General features: G+C 37.4%; 1 protein-coding gene and 1 non-coding gene across 8 annotated transcripts in view; both read left to right on the forward strand.

Annotated features, from left to right (window-relative positions):
* SOX5 (SRY-box transcription factor 5) overlaps window positions 1-16,841 on the forward strand; it is a 971,461-nt gene that overhangs the window by 657,184 nt on the left and 297,436 nt on the right. For all 7 annotated transcript variants that reach the window (XM_036296492.1, XM_036296491.1, XM_036296490.1 and 4 more), the window contains one exon: window positions 7,221-7,431. In XM_036296492.1, coding sequence (XP_036152385.1) covers window positions 7,221-7,431 — 211 coding nt within the window. The remainder of the gene's footprint in view (window positions 1-7,220; window positions 7,432-16,841) is intronic.
* On the forward strand, window positions 827-989 carry LOC118652329. Its single transcript, XR_004966575.1, has one exon. It is a non-coding gene; the product is annotated as a U1 spliceosomal RNA (small nuclear RNA).

A 16,841-nucleotide genomic window follows, 5' to 3' on the forward strand; every position in this document is an offset into this window, starting at 1 on the left:
TTATAGTTGTTATCATTACTAATTTTTCCTGTGTATTTACATGCCTATCAAATTTAATTTTGAACTCTTTGAGGAAAGAGAATCAGCTTTATGTTTTTATACCTTTGACATCTCTTATAGATGAGGGAAGCAGTATAACTTAATGATGACCAGCATAGATATTAAAGGTAGATGATCTTGGGTTTGGTTCCCTAATTTACAATTTCCTACTACTACCTGAGTAAATTACTCTTAGGAGCTTAATTCCCTCATCTGTTATATGGGAATAATAGTCTTTATGGAATTTCTCTGAGAATTATAAAAGATTATGTATATTAAACTTTTAGAGCAGTGCCTTTCAGAACTCCAAGTTTGGTAGCTATATTTTTTACTGAAATAGTAGTGACTTTACACAGATTTTGTGTATTTGGACAGGGAAATTCCTAATAGCTTAGTGATATTTTAAAAAGTCTTCAGAACTATAAGACTAAAATAAAATTTATATATAGCATTACTCATATAAACCATGTGAAAATAATATTTGCAGAGAATACAATGTTTTACCTATAAGACTGCCGTGTCTCTGATTATGTGTGCTACAAAATGGTCCTTATATGCCTGCTAAAGTAGGCTTAGAACATTATGATTTATACCATGAATAAATAGTTTGGCTAGTTGGGAAATTTTATGAGTGTGTGCACTGCCTAGTGTCTAATCATTATTTTTGGAATGAGAACTGAAGCTTGTGCTTCTTATATCTCAAATCATTGCTTAATGTCAGTTCCCTCTGAAAGGAAAAGGGCTACTTTTGCGATCAGCATGGTGCTCTATTGAAAGTTTTAATAGTATACTTACCTGGCAAAGGAGATACCATGATCATGAAGGTGGCTTTCCCAGGGCAAGGCTTATCCATTGCACTCTGAATGTGCCAAACCTGCGATTTCCCCAAATATGGGAAACTCGACTGCATGATTTGTGGTAGTGGGGGACAGCATTCGCGCTCTAGCCTTAAATAAAAATAAAATAAATAAAAAAGATTTAGTTAGTGTAGAAAAATATGCCTTTATAAGTGTTTTCTTTTTAATATAATGAAACATTTTATTTATTTATTTATTTTTAATCCTCACCCGAAGATATTTTTCCATTGACTTATAGAGAGAGTGGAAGAGAGAGGGAAAGACAGAGAGAAATATTGATGTTAGAGAAACACATCGATTGGTTTCCTCCTGCCAGTGCCCCAACCATGGCCTGGCCTGGGGAGGCGTCTGCAACCAAGGTATATGCCCTTGACAAGAATGAAACCTGGGACCCTTTGATCCTCAGGCCGAGGCTCTATCATTGAGCCAAACCGCCTAGGGCTAATAGGAAAATTGGGTTACTATAATGATATAAGGGAGTTGATGGGCATTGGGCTATGAAGCCATCAGCCTGATCTAGTGAGGAGACAACATGCTACTCAAGGTGCTCCTGGAGCATAGAGAAGGGAAACTAGCAAAAATAATCAGTACTTAATCTATCCCTCCTCATATTACTGTCTCTGTTGTTTTGTATTTAGAGCATAAAGGAACATAAGGATTTGTTTGCAAGAGAACCTAGTGGTCCTAATTTCTCATGAATAAACAAAAATCTTGATATGTCTATCTCACAAGAAGAAAGAAAAATATGAAAGTAGATGTATGGCATATTAATAATTGGTATCATGTATTTATGAAAAATAATTTATTACTCTATTTTTTAGACTGACTTTAAAAAGTTTTATTTCATAATGAGGAGTAATTGAACATTCTTTCTTTGATCATTTCTCTGAGTTATCACTTTGTAGAGAACCATGAAACTGTGAAATTTAAAAATCGAGTATGCAACAGAGATAAAAGCACATTAATGGTCGAATGACATTGTGTAGACTACATTTTTTCTTCTTAAAAAGTTTGTATTCACTTATCTTTAAAAATAGGTCACCTTAAAATATTTAAATTGTTCTTTAAAAAAATTGATTCCATGGATGCAGTTTGATTTCAGCAGAAAGAACTATGAAACTAATCGTATTTGCATTTTCTCTTTTTGATGGAGTGTTAGGGGGAGGGGTTTGTCTCTTCTCCCTTTCCAGGTAAAAGCCTGGCTTTTCTTTATTTGTTTTTATATATTTCTGTTTCTTGCTTATTGTTCTATCCTAATATTATGCCGGGAGCATACTTACTTTAATAAATATTTATATAGCTCTTGTCATTTCTTGGTTATAATTTGATGAGTTTTATCATTTGTAAAACAAATATTAACTAATGAGATCCCTGAATACATATAACTCATTATTTTATAACTCAATCCACTAACAACCCAATGAGGTAGATAATAGTATTATGCCCACTTTACAGATGAAGAAAATGAGACAAAGAAAGATTGAATAACTTGTCCAAGGTCACACAACTAGTGAATGTGAAACCAAGATTTGAACCAAAGCTATTTGGCTTTAGGTTCTCTGTGTTCAACTGAGAACATCTTTATGCTGCCTCACAAGTTAGCACTCAAGGCATTTTATCAATAATTAAATATGACCCGAGTTAACGTTTCTTCTCAGTGCTTGGCAAAAAAAACAAACAAAAAACAAACAAACTATAAATCAAGTTAGATGGTTGCTAAATTTTTATCCTATTGCATAGCAGAGGAATCTTTAAAACATTCTGTATTTTTAGGCTTTGAGCAGCTGAGCTGCAGTGACTTGGCGGCTGCGGTTCTCAGGTGATGCACCCTGAACCAGAGAGGAAGGAGCCCTATTCTGGGGTGTGTCACCCGAGAACCACCCTCTTGCAATCCAGGACCCCTTGGGGGATGTCAGAGAGCTGGTTTTGGCTCAATCCCCACAGGGCCAGGCTGAGGGACACCCCCCCCCCCCCGTGCATGAATCCATACACTGGACCTCTAGTATAAAATATAAGGGTTCCATAAAAACTGACTTTGGTTTCTTGTAACTAGCTAGCACACCATGTAGAGTAGGTCACGTGCATCCTACCTTAGCATTTGATCATCTCAAACCCCAGGGAACTTTAAAAACCATTCATAACCATCCCTTGCTGGTGCCATCCCTAGATAGATATGTAAACCACTCATCTAATATCTGGAATCTCAATTAGTTTACCTTGTAGTTGTTCAAGCACTAAGAATTATTGATCTTATAAAACTCAATAAGGTTAAAAAGATTCATTAGTGGCTTTTTCCAACATAGAATGGGGACCAGTTGTGATAAGCTCTGTCTCTATAGATGGTTATGGAAATTGCCCAAATAATACTGTGTCTGACGATTTCTATTTCTTGAATTGCTGAGCCTAAGTACACATTAGGCAGCTCTTGTTTAGGCAAAAATTTAGAAAAGATTTTAAGTTGGATGTCTTTAATACCAGCAGTTAACACAAGTATAACAGGCACCCTTAAGAGATCTGTCTATAGGTGCTGATTTTGTTTTATAGGTCTTGGGAACTGACCATATCCTGTTCCTAGAATATTGACCATATTAACCAAAGAACAACTCTATTTATCATTTTAAGTGTTGGTTTTTGGCTCATATTATGTTTTCCTTTCCGGAAAATTTGTATTTGAAATTTGAACTGGTATAATTGTCAAAATGATAACATTCCTTATAAAAGATGGCAATTTGTTCTGCCTTCCATTTCAAATTTATATATGTATTATCACAAGGTGATTGCTGAATCAGAAAACAATTGCCATTAATAAAGTAATGTTTTTCTTCAATGTGTTTATTATGCTTTAAGTATAATGAAAATATTGACCTCTTTCTAAATGTTTACCTTGGGAACAGTAAATAGTATAAATTATTGAAATATATACCTTTAACTAAGTTTATCCTAATAAAATGTCAATAATGTCATAGATCGAAGCTCTTTTTGCAAATAAATGATCATTTAAAAATTGTGTAATTTGTATATATTGATGGGTTTATATTACTTTCTGTGAAGATATATACATTTAGGCCAGAGCTTCTTAACCAATAATCCATGGTTTGGCTCAGTGGATAGAGCACTGACTGGTCTGTGGACTGAAGGGTCCTGGGTTCAATTCTGGTCAAGCTCAATCCCCCAAACAGGATTGGGGTGTGTGTCGGAGGCAACTAATCCTGTGTCTCTCTCACATTGATGTTTCTCTCTCTCTGTCTCTCCCCCTCCCTTTTACTCTCTCTAAATCAATGGAAAAGATATCCTTAGGTGAGGACTAACAAAAAACAACAACAGAAAGTTTATAATCCTTTTTTACCAGTTAACTTCAGAAATAATATATAATATTTCTAAGATTTCTTCTGCAAAATACTGAGGATTGTCCTTAGAGTTCATAAAACTTGAGTGAATATATATTGCGAATCTGCACCACTAATGCCATTGTTAGTAAACTCTCCGGATGTTCACCTGCCAGGAAAGTGAAGAGAAACACATAGGCATTATTTCAGGTACAGTGAATGCAATCCCAGGGAAGAAACTGGAAAAAAATGAGGCCTGTCTTGACTGAAGACTGGGCCAGCACTCCTTCACAAGCTATTCACCATGTTAATGAACAATGGAGCCTCACACTGAAACATCTGCTAACTACATAAAACTGTTAAAGGGATTAACAGTGCCAGAGGCTGAAATGTAATCAGACAGGTGAAATAGCGATAAGATAAATATTTCTGCGTGAAATAGCAGTAATGATTAATTAATTTACTTATTTTTATACTGGGGGATAATTGAGTTTAGAGTAATTGTGAAGTATGTTTTACTCTTTAAAATATGCCCTCCCACTCTACAAGGTGTAGAGAATTAGAGACATGCAAAAGGGGAAATTATTGTATTTTGCATTCATTTGAACTATGCTCTGACATTTTAATGGACTTAATTGCCTACCATTTGGGTGTCCTTTTCTCTACTGATGATGCTATAGGTGTGTGATTTTGCATTATGGCAAGTTAAGTTCGGCTGCTGAGTTCTTGTTTGTGGTGTTTGCCATCAGATAATATGAAAACAGAATAAAATAGAAATGTTCAGAGTGAAGCTAAAACTGGGGTGCTTCTGCCTTTGACCCTGGAAGTAAATGAGAAGAAATATCTGTAAGAAATTAATGTAGAGGTTTTTCTGTGTTCTGGTTTGCAAACTAAACTGAGCTAATATGTTTGATGGGCCCTTCATAAAAACATGCCTTAGTTTTTACTGAATGAATTTGTGATTGCTGTGTGTGTGTGTGTGTGTGTGTGTGTGTGTGTGTGTGTATGCGTATTATACATTTGCTTGTATTTATGTGTTGGTTTTAAATAAATAATCCAGAAGTGTACCTTCACTTAGCCTGCAGGGGCTTGTCATTATTACCTTATGTATATTGATTTCTAAATCCAAGTCCATTAGAAGTTAAGAGTCATCCATGAAAGTATTATCTATAGAATATTCATTCAAGACATAGTAATTATCAGAGACATATTCTGTACTATTTGTAAGAGTTGGAGTTTAGAATTACAATTTCAAAGACTCTATTAGCACACTTTTAAAAAACTTTTTAAACTTCTTTTTCCCCATTTTCTTCACCCCACCCAAAAAACTGATGTTTTTGCCAGAGCTGATATCTTTATTTTTATTTTTTAAAATATATTTTTATTGAATTTTTACAGAGAGGAAGGGAAAGGGATAGAGAGTTAGAAACATAGATGAGAGAGAAACTTCGATCGGGTGCCTCCTGCACATCCCACACTGGGGATGTGCCCACAACCAAGGTACATGCCCTTGACTGGAATCAAACCTGGGACCTTTCAGTCCGCAGGACGATGGTCTATCCACTGAGCCAAACCAGTCAGGGCAAGAGCTGATATCTTTAAACTCATTAAGAAAAAAATCATAGGAACAGATTATGATCATCTTTGTGCTGACATTTCATTTTCATCTATTTTTTAGTATTTCTATACTTTTAAGTTACTAAAAAATGTTAGCATTAGCCTTAAAACATGAGATATCAAATCAGTGTGATTTGTCACTTTTCTGGGATCTACATAATCTACTAGTATGTCTTAAATAGAGAACAAATGTGTAAACACAGATATAATCTATTCTCAATATTAAATATGCACACACTCAAATATACTTTAATTGAAACTTTTAATAATGTGGAAGTAAGAAATATACTTAGGGGAAGACTAACTTCCTCAAAGACCTTAGGATATAGACATTTTTTAATTTAATTTTTTTCTACCACCATTTATTCCTCTATGCCCTGTCCCACCTCCCTTCTGCCTCCCCCTAACCCCTACACAACCACTGAAATCACCACATTGCTGTCCATGTCCATGAGTTCTGTCTTTTATTTTTAAGAAGAGCTCTGCTTTGGGGGAGTCAAAGGATTATGGAAGTAAGAAAAACCTTTAAGTAAAAAAAAATAGTTTTTCTTTACCATTCTAATATTACTCATCTTGACACTGTCTGAAAAATCAATTTATAACTTTTTATACAAAATATACTCCAAATATTATACAGATTTCCAGATTTGTGTTAGAAATTGTGGGAGAAATAATGACAAAAGGAACACCCCAAATTTGTTTAAATTATAGAATTATAGAATAAATTATTTTATACAAATGCACAATTATGAAGAGGTAAAGTCTGCAAGAAACTTTACTTTGTAAGGCAAATGAGGCTTAAGTACCAAATCACACTGAGTAGTGACAGATACAATGTTTTAGATAGCAAATGCAACTGGAAATATCTTCAGCATAAGCAGAAATAAACTTGCAGTATTTCCATCTTATGTCAAAATGACCTGTTGGATGATGCTTTCTCTAAAAAATAAGAGGCAGGTGGAGAACCAAAAGTGGACCTCACTTTAATTGAGAGTGCCATCAAGAAGAGGTAGCTACTTAAAATGAAAGACATTCAAGTCTATATATTGTGATTTGTTTAAGCTTTACAGTGTCATGAGGAAGTTAAATATAGACGACCGCCACATTTAATATTCCTAGGAAAATCTAAGACTTTCAAACAAAAGCAGAAACATAAGTAAATCTAATCAATATACCCAATCTCAGCAACAAAATCTTCAGATTTTTATTACTCAGATGAATTGGTCTTTGACTTTATCACTAGCCTGTAAAGTTAATGTATTCTTTTTTGAAATTTCCTTTGCAGAGTGGCATTCCACTTCTTAATGTTTCAAGCCACATAATCATTAAAAAATAAACTTACTGAACTTCAGACAAAATTTTTTTTTGCTTTCTCTTTCAGGAAGTCGATGGCAATAAAGTTATGTCTTCATTTGCCCCACACAACTCATCTACCTCACCTCAGAAGGCAGAAGAAGGTGGGCGACAGAGTGGCGAGTCCTTGTCTAGTACAGCCCTGGGAACTCCGGAGCGGCGCAAAGGCAGCCTGGCTGATGTTGTGGACACCTTGAAGCAGAGGAAAATGGAAGAGCTCATCAAAAATGAGCCAGAAGGTAAAGGCTGGGAAAGAAAGTTGTTGCCGTCTCCTTATTTGAATAGTTTAATTTCACCCTCTAGTTCCGTTTTTTGACTTACTCTCTCTAAGTGCAATTGGACAAAATAGAAACCTAATGCTACAAAGATGGGTACTATTTCTTTCAGAAACATTTAAATATGGCTATTCCAATGTTTTTATCATTAATGTCTGCTGCGATGTCTTATTTTCACTCATGGATAAGTTACGGTTGAGTAAAACAGAGTTAAGGATGGATCGTGGTGTTTTAAGGGTCTATGATGTGTGAGGCTGGAGTTACAAGGTGAATGGGGAGTAGCTCTAGCCAGGGGGGCTCCCCTGCTAGTATCAGGGAAAGAGCACTTTGTACCTGGAGTGCTCTCCTCTGTGTTCTCAAGGTGCGATTATACACATACCTCCATTTGGCCTAGACCTTGAGTATTTTGTTCAGCAAGCGAGGGATCAATATGCATCCATTCCTCTTTTACTCTCCTTGGTCAAGGAATTTTGAATTGCAAAACAGAATGAGTAGTGAATTGCCAATAATAGTATGCAGGTGATCCAAGTAATCAATCATTATTTATTAAATGTGTTGTATGACTTCACATTAGTTAATTGAAACAATAATACAATATTAAATTAGAACTGCTAATAAAAATGTCTCATTGTTCTAAAAAAAATAGAATATAGCAGCAGAGCCTAAGAGGACATTTTGCAACTTTGTTATATTTTATAACCTTTACTTATTAATGCATTTTATACTACCTTGATAATTAGGACTATTTCTTATATGGTCCACAATTAATATGGCTAGGCCTATTATATATTTGAAAAGTAGTGATTCTCTAACTCTACTAGCTATCCCGAACTTTCCATTTGTTCAACTTTATAGGATGCCTTGCTTTTAAGATTTCATCTTCTAAAATCTCTTTATTAGTTGATAGGTGATATGCACATGGACTAATCTTAAAATTAAAGCAAACAAACTAATAAAACAACTAATACAAGTTTGATCATTTGTGTATTACTGATAGTCATCCTTTATGTTACAGATATTTACTAAATCCTATTTAAACCTATGTCCATCCAAAGCATGGATACCACATTGCACATAAGAACATGCCTCCTATTTCAGAGTCAGGTGGAAAGTTAAAACAAACAAACAAAAAACAGGGACATAAAAAGACACACTTTATACAAAAAATAATCTGCATTTATACTACATAACACTGAGTTAGACTCATTTCTATTCTGTTGTTGGGAAACTGGTAAATTATGAGTATATCTGACACAAAATGTATGTTAACCAGTATATTTGGGAGTCATGTTTTAATTAAAATGTCTGGGTCCCTACCAGATGCATAGTTGGGACATGGATTTTAGTTAAAATTTACCTAATTCACATGATCTTACAGTTGGAAGGGATTTTAGAGATAATCTAGTCAAAGACTTTTTGGCTTCCATCTGCATGGATATAAAAATGCAGTTTTGAGGAGGACCCAGATGATTTCTCTATAAGAATTTTTTTCTGATATTAAAAATACTTGTCTTACTATAAGAATTGTTTTTTAAGAAAAAGAAAAATTAAAAGGAAGAAACTTGTAGCTTTTCCATATTACATCTCTTAACCTTAACCTAATGATGAGGTAGTCCTTTATCATTGTTTATCTATTCTGTTCATTTTGCTTGAACTTTTTGTGTTTAAAGTTATTTTTCCTCTTTTACATTGTGATACAGTATTAACTAAAGCCCACACTTTATTCAGATGTCTTCATTTTCACCAAGTGTGCATTCTCTGTTCTATGAGGTTTTCAAAGATAACACGTTACATTTGAGTGGCATGCCTCTTTGGGCTTGTTTTTGGCGAGAACAGTTTCTCAGACTCTACCTGTGATTGATAACTTAAAAGTTTTGAGGAATACTATTCAGATATATTGTGGAAGGCACTTCTATTGGAATTGGCCTGCTGATTTTTCTCTTAATTAAACTGGGGTTATGGTTTCTGGAGGAAGACCATAGAAATAGAGTAATATTAAAAAGTACTTCATATCAAGGGTACATACTTTCCATGTAACTTATGAATGTTGATGATGACCTTGACCAACTTGCTGATATGGTATTTGTCAGGTTTCTCCACTGTAGTCTCCCTGGCCCCTTTCCATACCATCCTCTGGAAGGAAGATGCTCTGTGCAACCCACATTTCAGGAGTAGGGAGCTTTCCCCCCCCTCTTTAGAGTGGGGAATAAACATAATTTATTTGGAATTCTTCTCCATCAAAGATTTATCTCTTCTCCATCATTTACTAATTTTATTCAGTTATGTGTGTGTGTGTGTGTATCTATCTATATATATATCTATATATCTATATCTATATCTATATCTATCTATCTATCTATCTATATATATATATATATATATATCCTATCTAATAAAAGAGAAACATGGTAATTGGCGCACGACCGCTACCCTTCCCATTGGCTAATCAGGGCAATATGCAAATTAACTGCCAGCCAAGATGGCGGCCGGCAGCCAGGCAGCTTGAAACTAACATGAGACTTGCTTGCTTCAGTGACGGAGGACTCCAACGTTCCCCGCCTGCCTTGCCGGCCTCTGAGCCTGCAGTTTAAGAAACATTGTAACAAATAGAGAAGCTAAACAAAACCCCAGAAACCTGCTTTCAGCGAGCCGGGATCTCAGAGCTGGAGTTATACATTGTTTCAATTATAAAACACAAACAAACCAGATACCTGCTTTCAGCAGCAGCAGAGACCTTAGAGCTGGAGCCAGAGCTAAAGCTGGCCCAGAATAAAAAAAGAAAAGAAAAAAAGGAGCAGTTGGGAGCTTCAGCCTTCAGCCCCTCACCCAGAATGGCCAGGCACCCCAGTGGGGAACCCCACCCTGAAGGGTGTGTAACCAGGTGCAAACAGCCATCATCCCCTCACCCAGGCTGGCCAGGCACCCCAGTGGGGACCCCCAGCCTGATCCAGGACACCCTTCAGGGCAAACCAGCCAGCCCCACCCATGCACCAGGCCTCTATCCTATATAGTAAATGGTTAATATGCCTCCCAGCACCGGGATCAGCGAAGCTGCGAGGCCTCCCGGCACCGGGATCAGTGTGACAGGGGGCAGCGCCCAAACCCCCTGATCGCCCTGTGGCTCTGTGTGTGACAGGGGGCGGGCCACAACCTCCCTATCCGCCCTGCTCTGTTCGGTGACAGGGGAAGGTGCCCCAACCTCCTGATCAGCCCTGCTCTGTGCCTGATATGGGGGAGTGCCCCAACCCCCTGATCGCCCTGCGGCTCTGTGTGACAGGGGCAGCGCCCCAACCACCCCCCCCCCCACGGGCCCTGCTCTGTGTGTGATGGGGTAGAGCCATAACCTCCCCATCAGCCCTGCCCTGAGTGTGACAGTGGCGGTGCCCCAACCCTCTGATCGGCCCTGCTCTGTGGGTGACAGGGGGCGGCGCCCCAACTCCCCAATTGTCCCTGCTCTGAGTCTGACCAGGGGCTGCACCTAGGGATTGGGCCTTCCCTCTGCCACCCGGAGCAGGCCTAAGCCAGCAGGGCGTTATCTCCCGAGGGGTCCCAGACTGCAAGAGGGCACAGGCCAGGCTGAGGGACCCCCTCCCCCACCGAGTGCACAAATTTTTGTGCACCGGGCCTCTAGTACACACACACACACACACACACACACACACACACACACACACACACACACGGACTTGTGGATATTTACTGTATACTTTGAGTTATAATCCATTTATACTTTATTTTGTTGCCCAAATTGTTTAGCTTTGGCTATTGGAAGCACTTTTCATTGACTTCTAAGACACTTTGACATACAAGCAGGATTGTGGGTATATTTTTTTGAGCACTTCTTCACTATCTGGAACTATAAGATGCTGCAAACTCCCCTTGTATATTCTCTGTTCCATGTCTGTAGTTTTTCATGAAACGTATTTATCTGATTTTGATATTAGGATAATACAAGCTTCCTAGAATGAGTTGGGAAGTATTTCTCTCATATGTAAATTTTTAGTATTTGTTTGAGATGTTTTTCTGGTCCAGGATGAAGGCCTGGGCAGAACCAGTGAGGCTGCGGAATGTATTGTATTACAAAGTAGTTTTGGGGTTTATCTTTAGATGATGCCCTACCTGGAGATTTGGTATATGACCTTGGTATTCCCTGAGTATGCCATGTTGGCTTCTTTTAATTTGGAAGCAAATGATATGGCAAAGCCAAATGAGTCACTCATAATAGGAAAAAAAGGCAGGAGACAGTGCTCCCCAATTTGCGTAGTAGGAGATATTCAGAGGTGTTGGGAATTGGGAAAGAAAGGGTAATATGTAGTAATAGCTACACAGGCAAAAGAGAAGAGAGAGCGAGCACCTACAGAAGGAAGAGGTGACACAAAGAAACATCACTACGGCATCTGGACATTAGACAGTTTTCATTATTGTATTCCCCACAACCTTTTTTTTGTACTTCTCCCCCTACAAATATAATAAAATCTAAGCTCAAATATGACTTGTTCTTGAAAAATATAAATATATTGAGAAAATGCAGAGATCATCTTTATGGAAACTGGAATGTAAATTGAACATGGCAAACATCTGAAAGCCTGAGTTCCATAAAGATAATTTCTGTGTAAATACAGAACTACTAAGATATATTTATATGAACACAAGATTCTTAGTTGTATATTGAGTACACAAAACTGTAACTAGTCTCCACTTATTAATAAAGATATTTTCCATAGCACATATTTTTATTTAATAACTGTGACAATTGGGAGATTTATCAAGGAGTAACATGTATTTGAGTAAAGTGATGATCTTAATCACCAAGAAAAATTAATAACAAAGCAGAAAATTGTTCATAGAAAGGGAATAAGATGTTGAAGGAAATTTGCATTTTTTTATTGCAAAGGAGGTAACATGGGGAAATATATCTGGAAAGATGTGTAAAAGTCTCAACAGCAAGTAGAAAGTTGCTCTGGCTTTAAAGAGACCATTAATCAAAGTGTATGGTTGGGCCCTAGCTGGTTTCGCTCAGTGGATAGAGCGTCAGTCCATGGACTGCAGGGTCACAGGTTCCGGTCAAGGGCACATGCCTCCTCAGTTGCAGGTGCGAGAGGCAACCAATCAATGTGTCTCTCTCACATCCATGTTTCTCTCTATCTGTCTCTCCTCCTCCCTTCCACTCTCTCTGACATCATTTGAGCATCAGAACAGGGACACTGCACGGTACAAACAAATGAGCTGTATAGCTTTGTGAGGTCCGGCAGCACCAAAAGAAAAAAATCCTTAGGGATAAACTTAACAATAGAGCTGCAAAATGTATATTCAACACGCAACTAAACCTTATAACTCTTTGGTGAGAGCAGTGATGTGGGGATAAGGGGAACAGAGCTAAGGTGAATGGAACTAAATGTTAAGCTCACTAATATATGCCACACACACACACAAAAAAATCTTTTCTTCCCTCAAGCTATATTTTCCATTGTTTTCAAAGGCCATTCAAATGAACAGCAGGTTGTGATGAAAATTTCATTAAGTCATTAAGGCCCAGCTAAATCATGATGAGGGTGCCATATTCATGCCTTTGCTTCCTCTTACTGAGTGGGGAAAACAGATTTCAATACAAAGTCAGTATTACTTCCGACCTTATCCCAGCCAACAGCACACTAACAGAAATTCAGAAGTTACAGGAGAATAGTGTGTCATACAAAAGGAGGCCACAGAGTTAGAAAGAAAATTACATTTGCAGATGGGTTGGAAAAAAAGAAGGCTCTATAATTCCAGCTAGCTTATTTTTTCAATTAATCAAAATACTTTAAAAGTTGTAAATAGGGGGATATATGTTGATGTATTTTTGTTTGTGTCTTTTTCCTGCATCTGAATTTTTGCCTGGCATTACTCAAAATGGCCCAGTGCTAAAGAGTCTTATTTGTCCAATGTGTCACTTAACTGACATAGGACATGCCCAGGTTCATAGTAAATTCAAGTTCAAAATATATGGCTGCTACAATATGGTTATGTTATACTTGGGAGTAGCTCAGCTATATCAGTTGATTTTTTTCTCTTTTTCTTCTTTATTGATTATGGTATTACATATGTGTCCTTATCTCCCCATTGCCCCCAACCCCCCAACTCATGCCCTCACCCCCCTGGTGTCTGTGTCCATTGGTTAGGCTTATATGTATGCATATAAGTCCTTTGGTTGATCTCTCCCTAGTTGATTTTTAACTATTAGACCTAGAAGTTAAGAATGATCATGAGGCCCTAACCAGTTTGGCTCAGTGGATAGAGCGTCAGCCTGCGGACTCAAGGGTCCCAGGTTCAATTCCGGTCACGGGCATGTACCTTGGTTGTGGGCACATCCCCAGTAGGGAGTGTGCAGGAGGCAGCTGATCAATGTTTCTCTCTCATCGATGTTTCTAACTCTCTATCCCTCTCCCTTCCTCTCTGTAAAACATCAATAAAATATATTAAAAAAAGAATGATCATGAGTTTTTATAATAACGGACACATAATTCCTATATGAAATATCGAATAAATAATTATATATAGGGGAGCAGCATCTATTCAATGCATATCATGTTTTAACTATAGTATTAAGTAATTTATATGAAACACTTTATTTAATCTTTACATAAATCTTATAACCAGGGCTACTATGTATAGCTATTTCAATTTTAGGAAGCTCCATATGCATGAACTAAATATTCTGATTCTTATTATCTCCATTTACAGACGAGGAAACTAATGATTAAATATGTCACAGGGTGACTGTCAGGGTCATTATTTAAAATGAAGTCAACCTTAAACTAGAATCCATGTCCTTAATCACTAGTTATACCATTTCTTCCAATTAGGAATTTTACCAGTAATGGTTTAATGTTATTCTTTGGCACCTGTATGCCTAAATTCCTTCAAAATAATGAATAATAACATAGTATTCAATAATATGCTACTAAAGAAAAGTCCTTTTGCCTCAGTGGTGATCACATTTCCAGAAAATGTTTACAATCAGCTCAACTCAAACAGTTTGAATTTCAAGTGTTAAAAAAACAACAACTTAGAATATATCTTAATAAAAACTTATTTTAGAAAAATGGGAGCAGATTACCACTGGAATAGTAGCAATTCAGGAATGGAATGAAATGTGGACACACTTTAGGCCTGCATCCTTATTTTGGAGAGACTGAGGCAAAGAGGTGCTGGAAGTCATACAGGAAGTTGGTGTTAAAGCCAGAATGAGAATCCAATTCAGATCCTACAGGTCCAGGCGCCTTATTGTTTTCCTGTTCAGTCACATCATGCATTTTTATATTCTTTTTTTCTTGTTCTTTTAGAAATAAAGCCATCACCTCCTCTTAGTTTTAAAGAATATTTTTTAAAAAAATATATTTTATTGATTTTTTACAGAGAGGAAGGGAGAGGGATAGAGAGCTAGAAACATTGATGAGAGAGAAACATCCATCAGCTGCCTCCTGCACACCTCCCACTGGGGATGTGCCCACACCAAGGTACATGCCCTTGACCAGAATCAAACCTGGGACCCTTCAGTCTGCAGGCCAATGATCTATCCACTGAGCCAAACCGGTTAGGGCTAAGGAATATTTTACTCTTTGTTAAATTAAAATAAATCTAAGACAACCAGATATCTTAATTTAGCTAATAATACCAAGATAGACAGGTATCCACAAATTTGCTTTGTTCTAAGGTTCCAGGTAGCTAGGGATGGTTTTGAAAAATACATCCACATTTAAATTTAGGGACAGATTCCGACTTTAAACTTGATTTTCATGCAAACCTTAGGTTCATTAACAGTGCTGATGAAAATAATTCTTCCTTGACAAGAACTTTAGATATCTCAATTAAAATAGAGTCAAAAAATTTTAGATAAAAATTTTCAACAGGCTTCTTATTTTTTATATTTTTTTGGCTTCTTATTTTTTTATATTTACATTTATGTTACCTTTAATAACTCTTTGGAGTCACTATTTCAGCTTATAGACACATTTACATCTCTTCCTCCTAGAAACACTACAAATAAACTAACCTTTTCTTGGCCCCATTCCTTATATCTGTAATTCTGTTCCTTATCTGTCCAAGTCTAGTTGCTAGAAAGGGTTATCTACACTCACTGCATTAATTTTTTTCGTCTTTTTAATTACTGTTACTCATCTCTATTGTTACCCTGACTTTCTGTAATATAATTTTTTATTTATTTGTCCGTTTCTGCACCTATATTAAATTCCATAAGGTGAGAAAAGTATACACACTAACTATCCTATATAAAAAAAGAGGTAATATGCAAATTGACCATCGTACCCTTGCACAAGATGACCGGCAGAGGAGGGCAGTTGTGGGCGATCAGGCCAGCAGGGTAGGGCAGTTAGGGGCAACCAGGCCTGCAGGGGAGGGCAGTTGGGTCGACCAGGCTGTCAGGGGAGGGCAGTTGGGGGCAATTAGGCTGGCAGAGGAGTGGTTAGAGGGTGATCAGGCAGGCAGGCAGGCGAGCGGTTGGGAGCCAGCAGTCCCAGATTCGGAGAAGGATGTCCAACTGCCAGTTTAGGCCCAATCCCACAGGGATCATACCCCAAGGGTTCCCAGATTGAAGAGAGTGCAGGCTGGGCTGAGGGACACCCCTCTCTCCAGTGCACGAATTTTGTGCACTGGGCCTCTAGTTCAAAATGTTTGTTGAATAGGTGTTTAAAACTGTTTCAGTGTTGCCCTATTGCTGTTGTGGGGAAAGGAGATGAGAGATCTTAAGAAGGGTATAGCTCAGGGGTGGGCAAACTTTTTGACTCGAGGGCCACAATGGGTTCTTAAACTGGACCGGAGGGCTGGAACAAAAGCATGGATGGAGTGTTTGTGTGAACTAATATAAATTCAAAGTAAACATCATTACATAAAAGGGTATGGTCTTTTTTTTTTTAGTTTTATTCATTTCAAACGGGCCGGATCAGGCCCGCGGGCCGCAGTTTGCCCACGGCTGGTATAGCTCTTCTGCCAAATATTATATGAGCTACTTCCTTTTTTTATTATTTTAAAGTGAAAGTGAGTTGATTACTGAAGTAGTGAGACAGAGAAGGGGCTACTCCAAAGACAGAGCAGCCACGGTCTACCTCTTTTAATCCTCTAAAACTCTGAAGTTTTTATTTCCTATCTTAAAAATTGAGGGTCAGTAACTTGCTTATATTCTTGTTACATAGAGGAGCTAGAATGAGAACAAAATTATTATGCTCTACAAAACACTTGTCATTGAAGACAAAAACATATATAATCTGACCCAACCTTTTTTCTTTTCCTTTAACCTTATTTTTTAACCACACTCTAAGGTACATATACTCATGATATCTTGTCAAATTGTATGCAGTTCTCTCAACACTCTATTTTTA

The sequence above is a fragment of the Myotis myotis genome, unplaced genomic scaffold (assembly GCF_014108235.1).
Source record: "Myotis myotis isolate mMyoMyo1 unplaced genomic scaffold, mMyoMyo1.p scaffold_m19_p_3, whole genome shotgun sequence".
NCBI lineage: Eukaryota > Metazoa > Chordata > Mammalia > Chiroptera > Vespertilionidae > Myotis > Myotis myotis.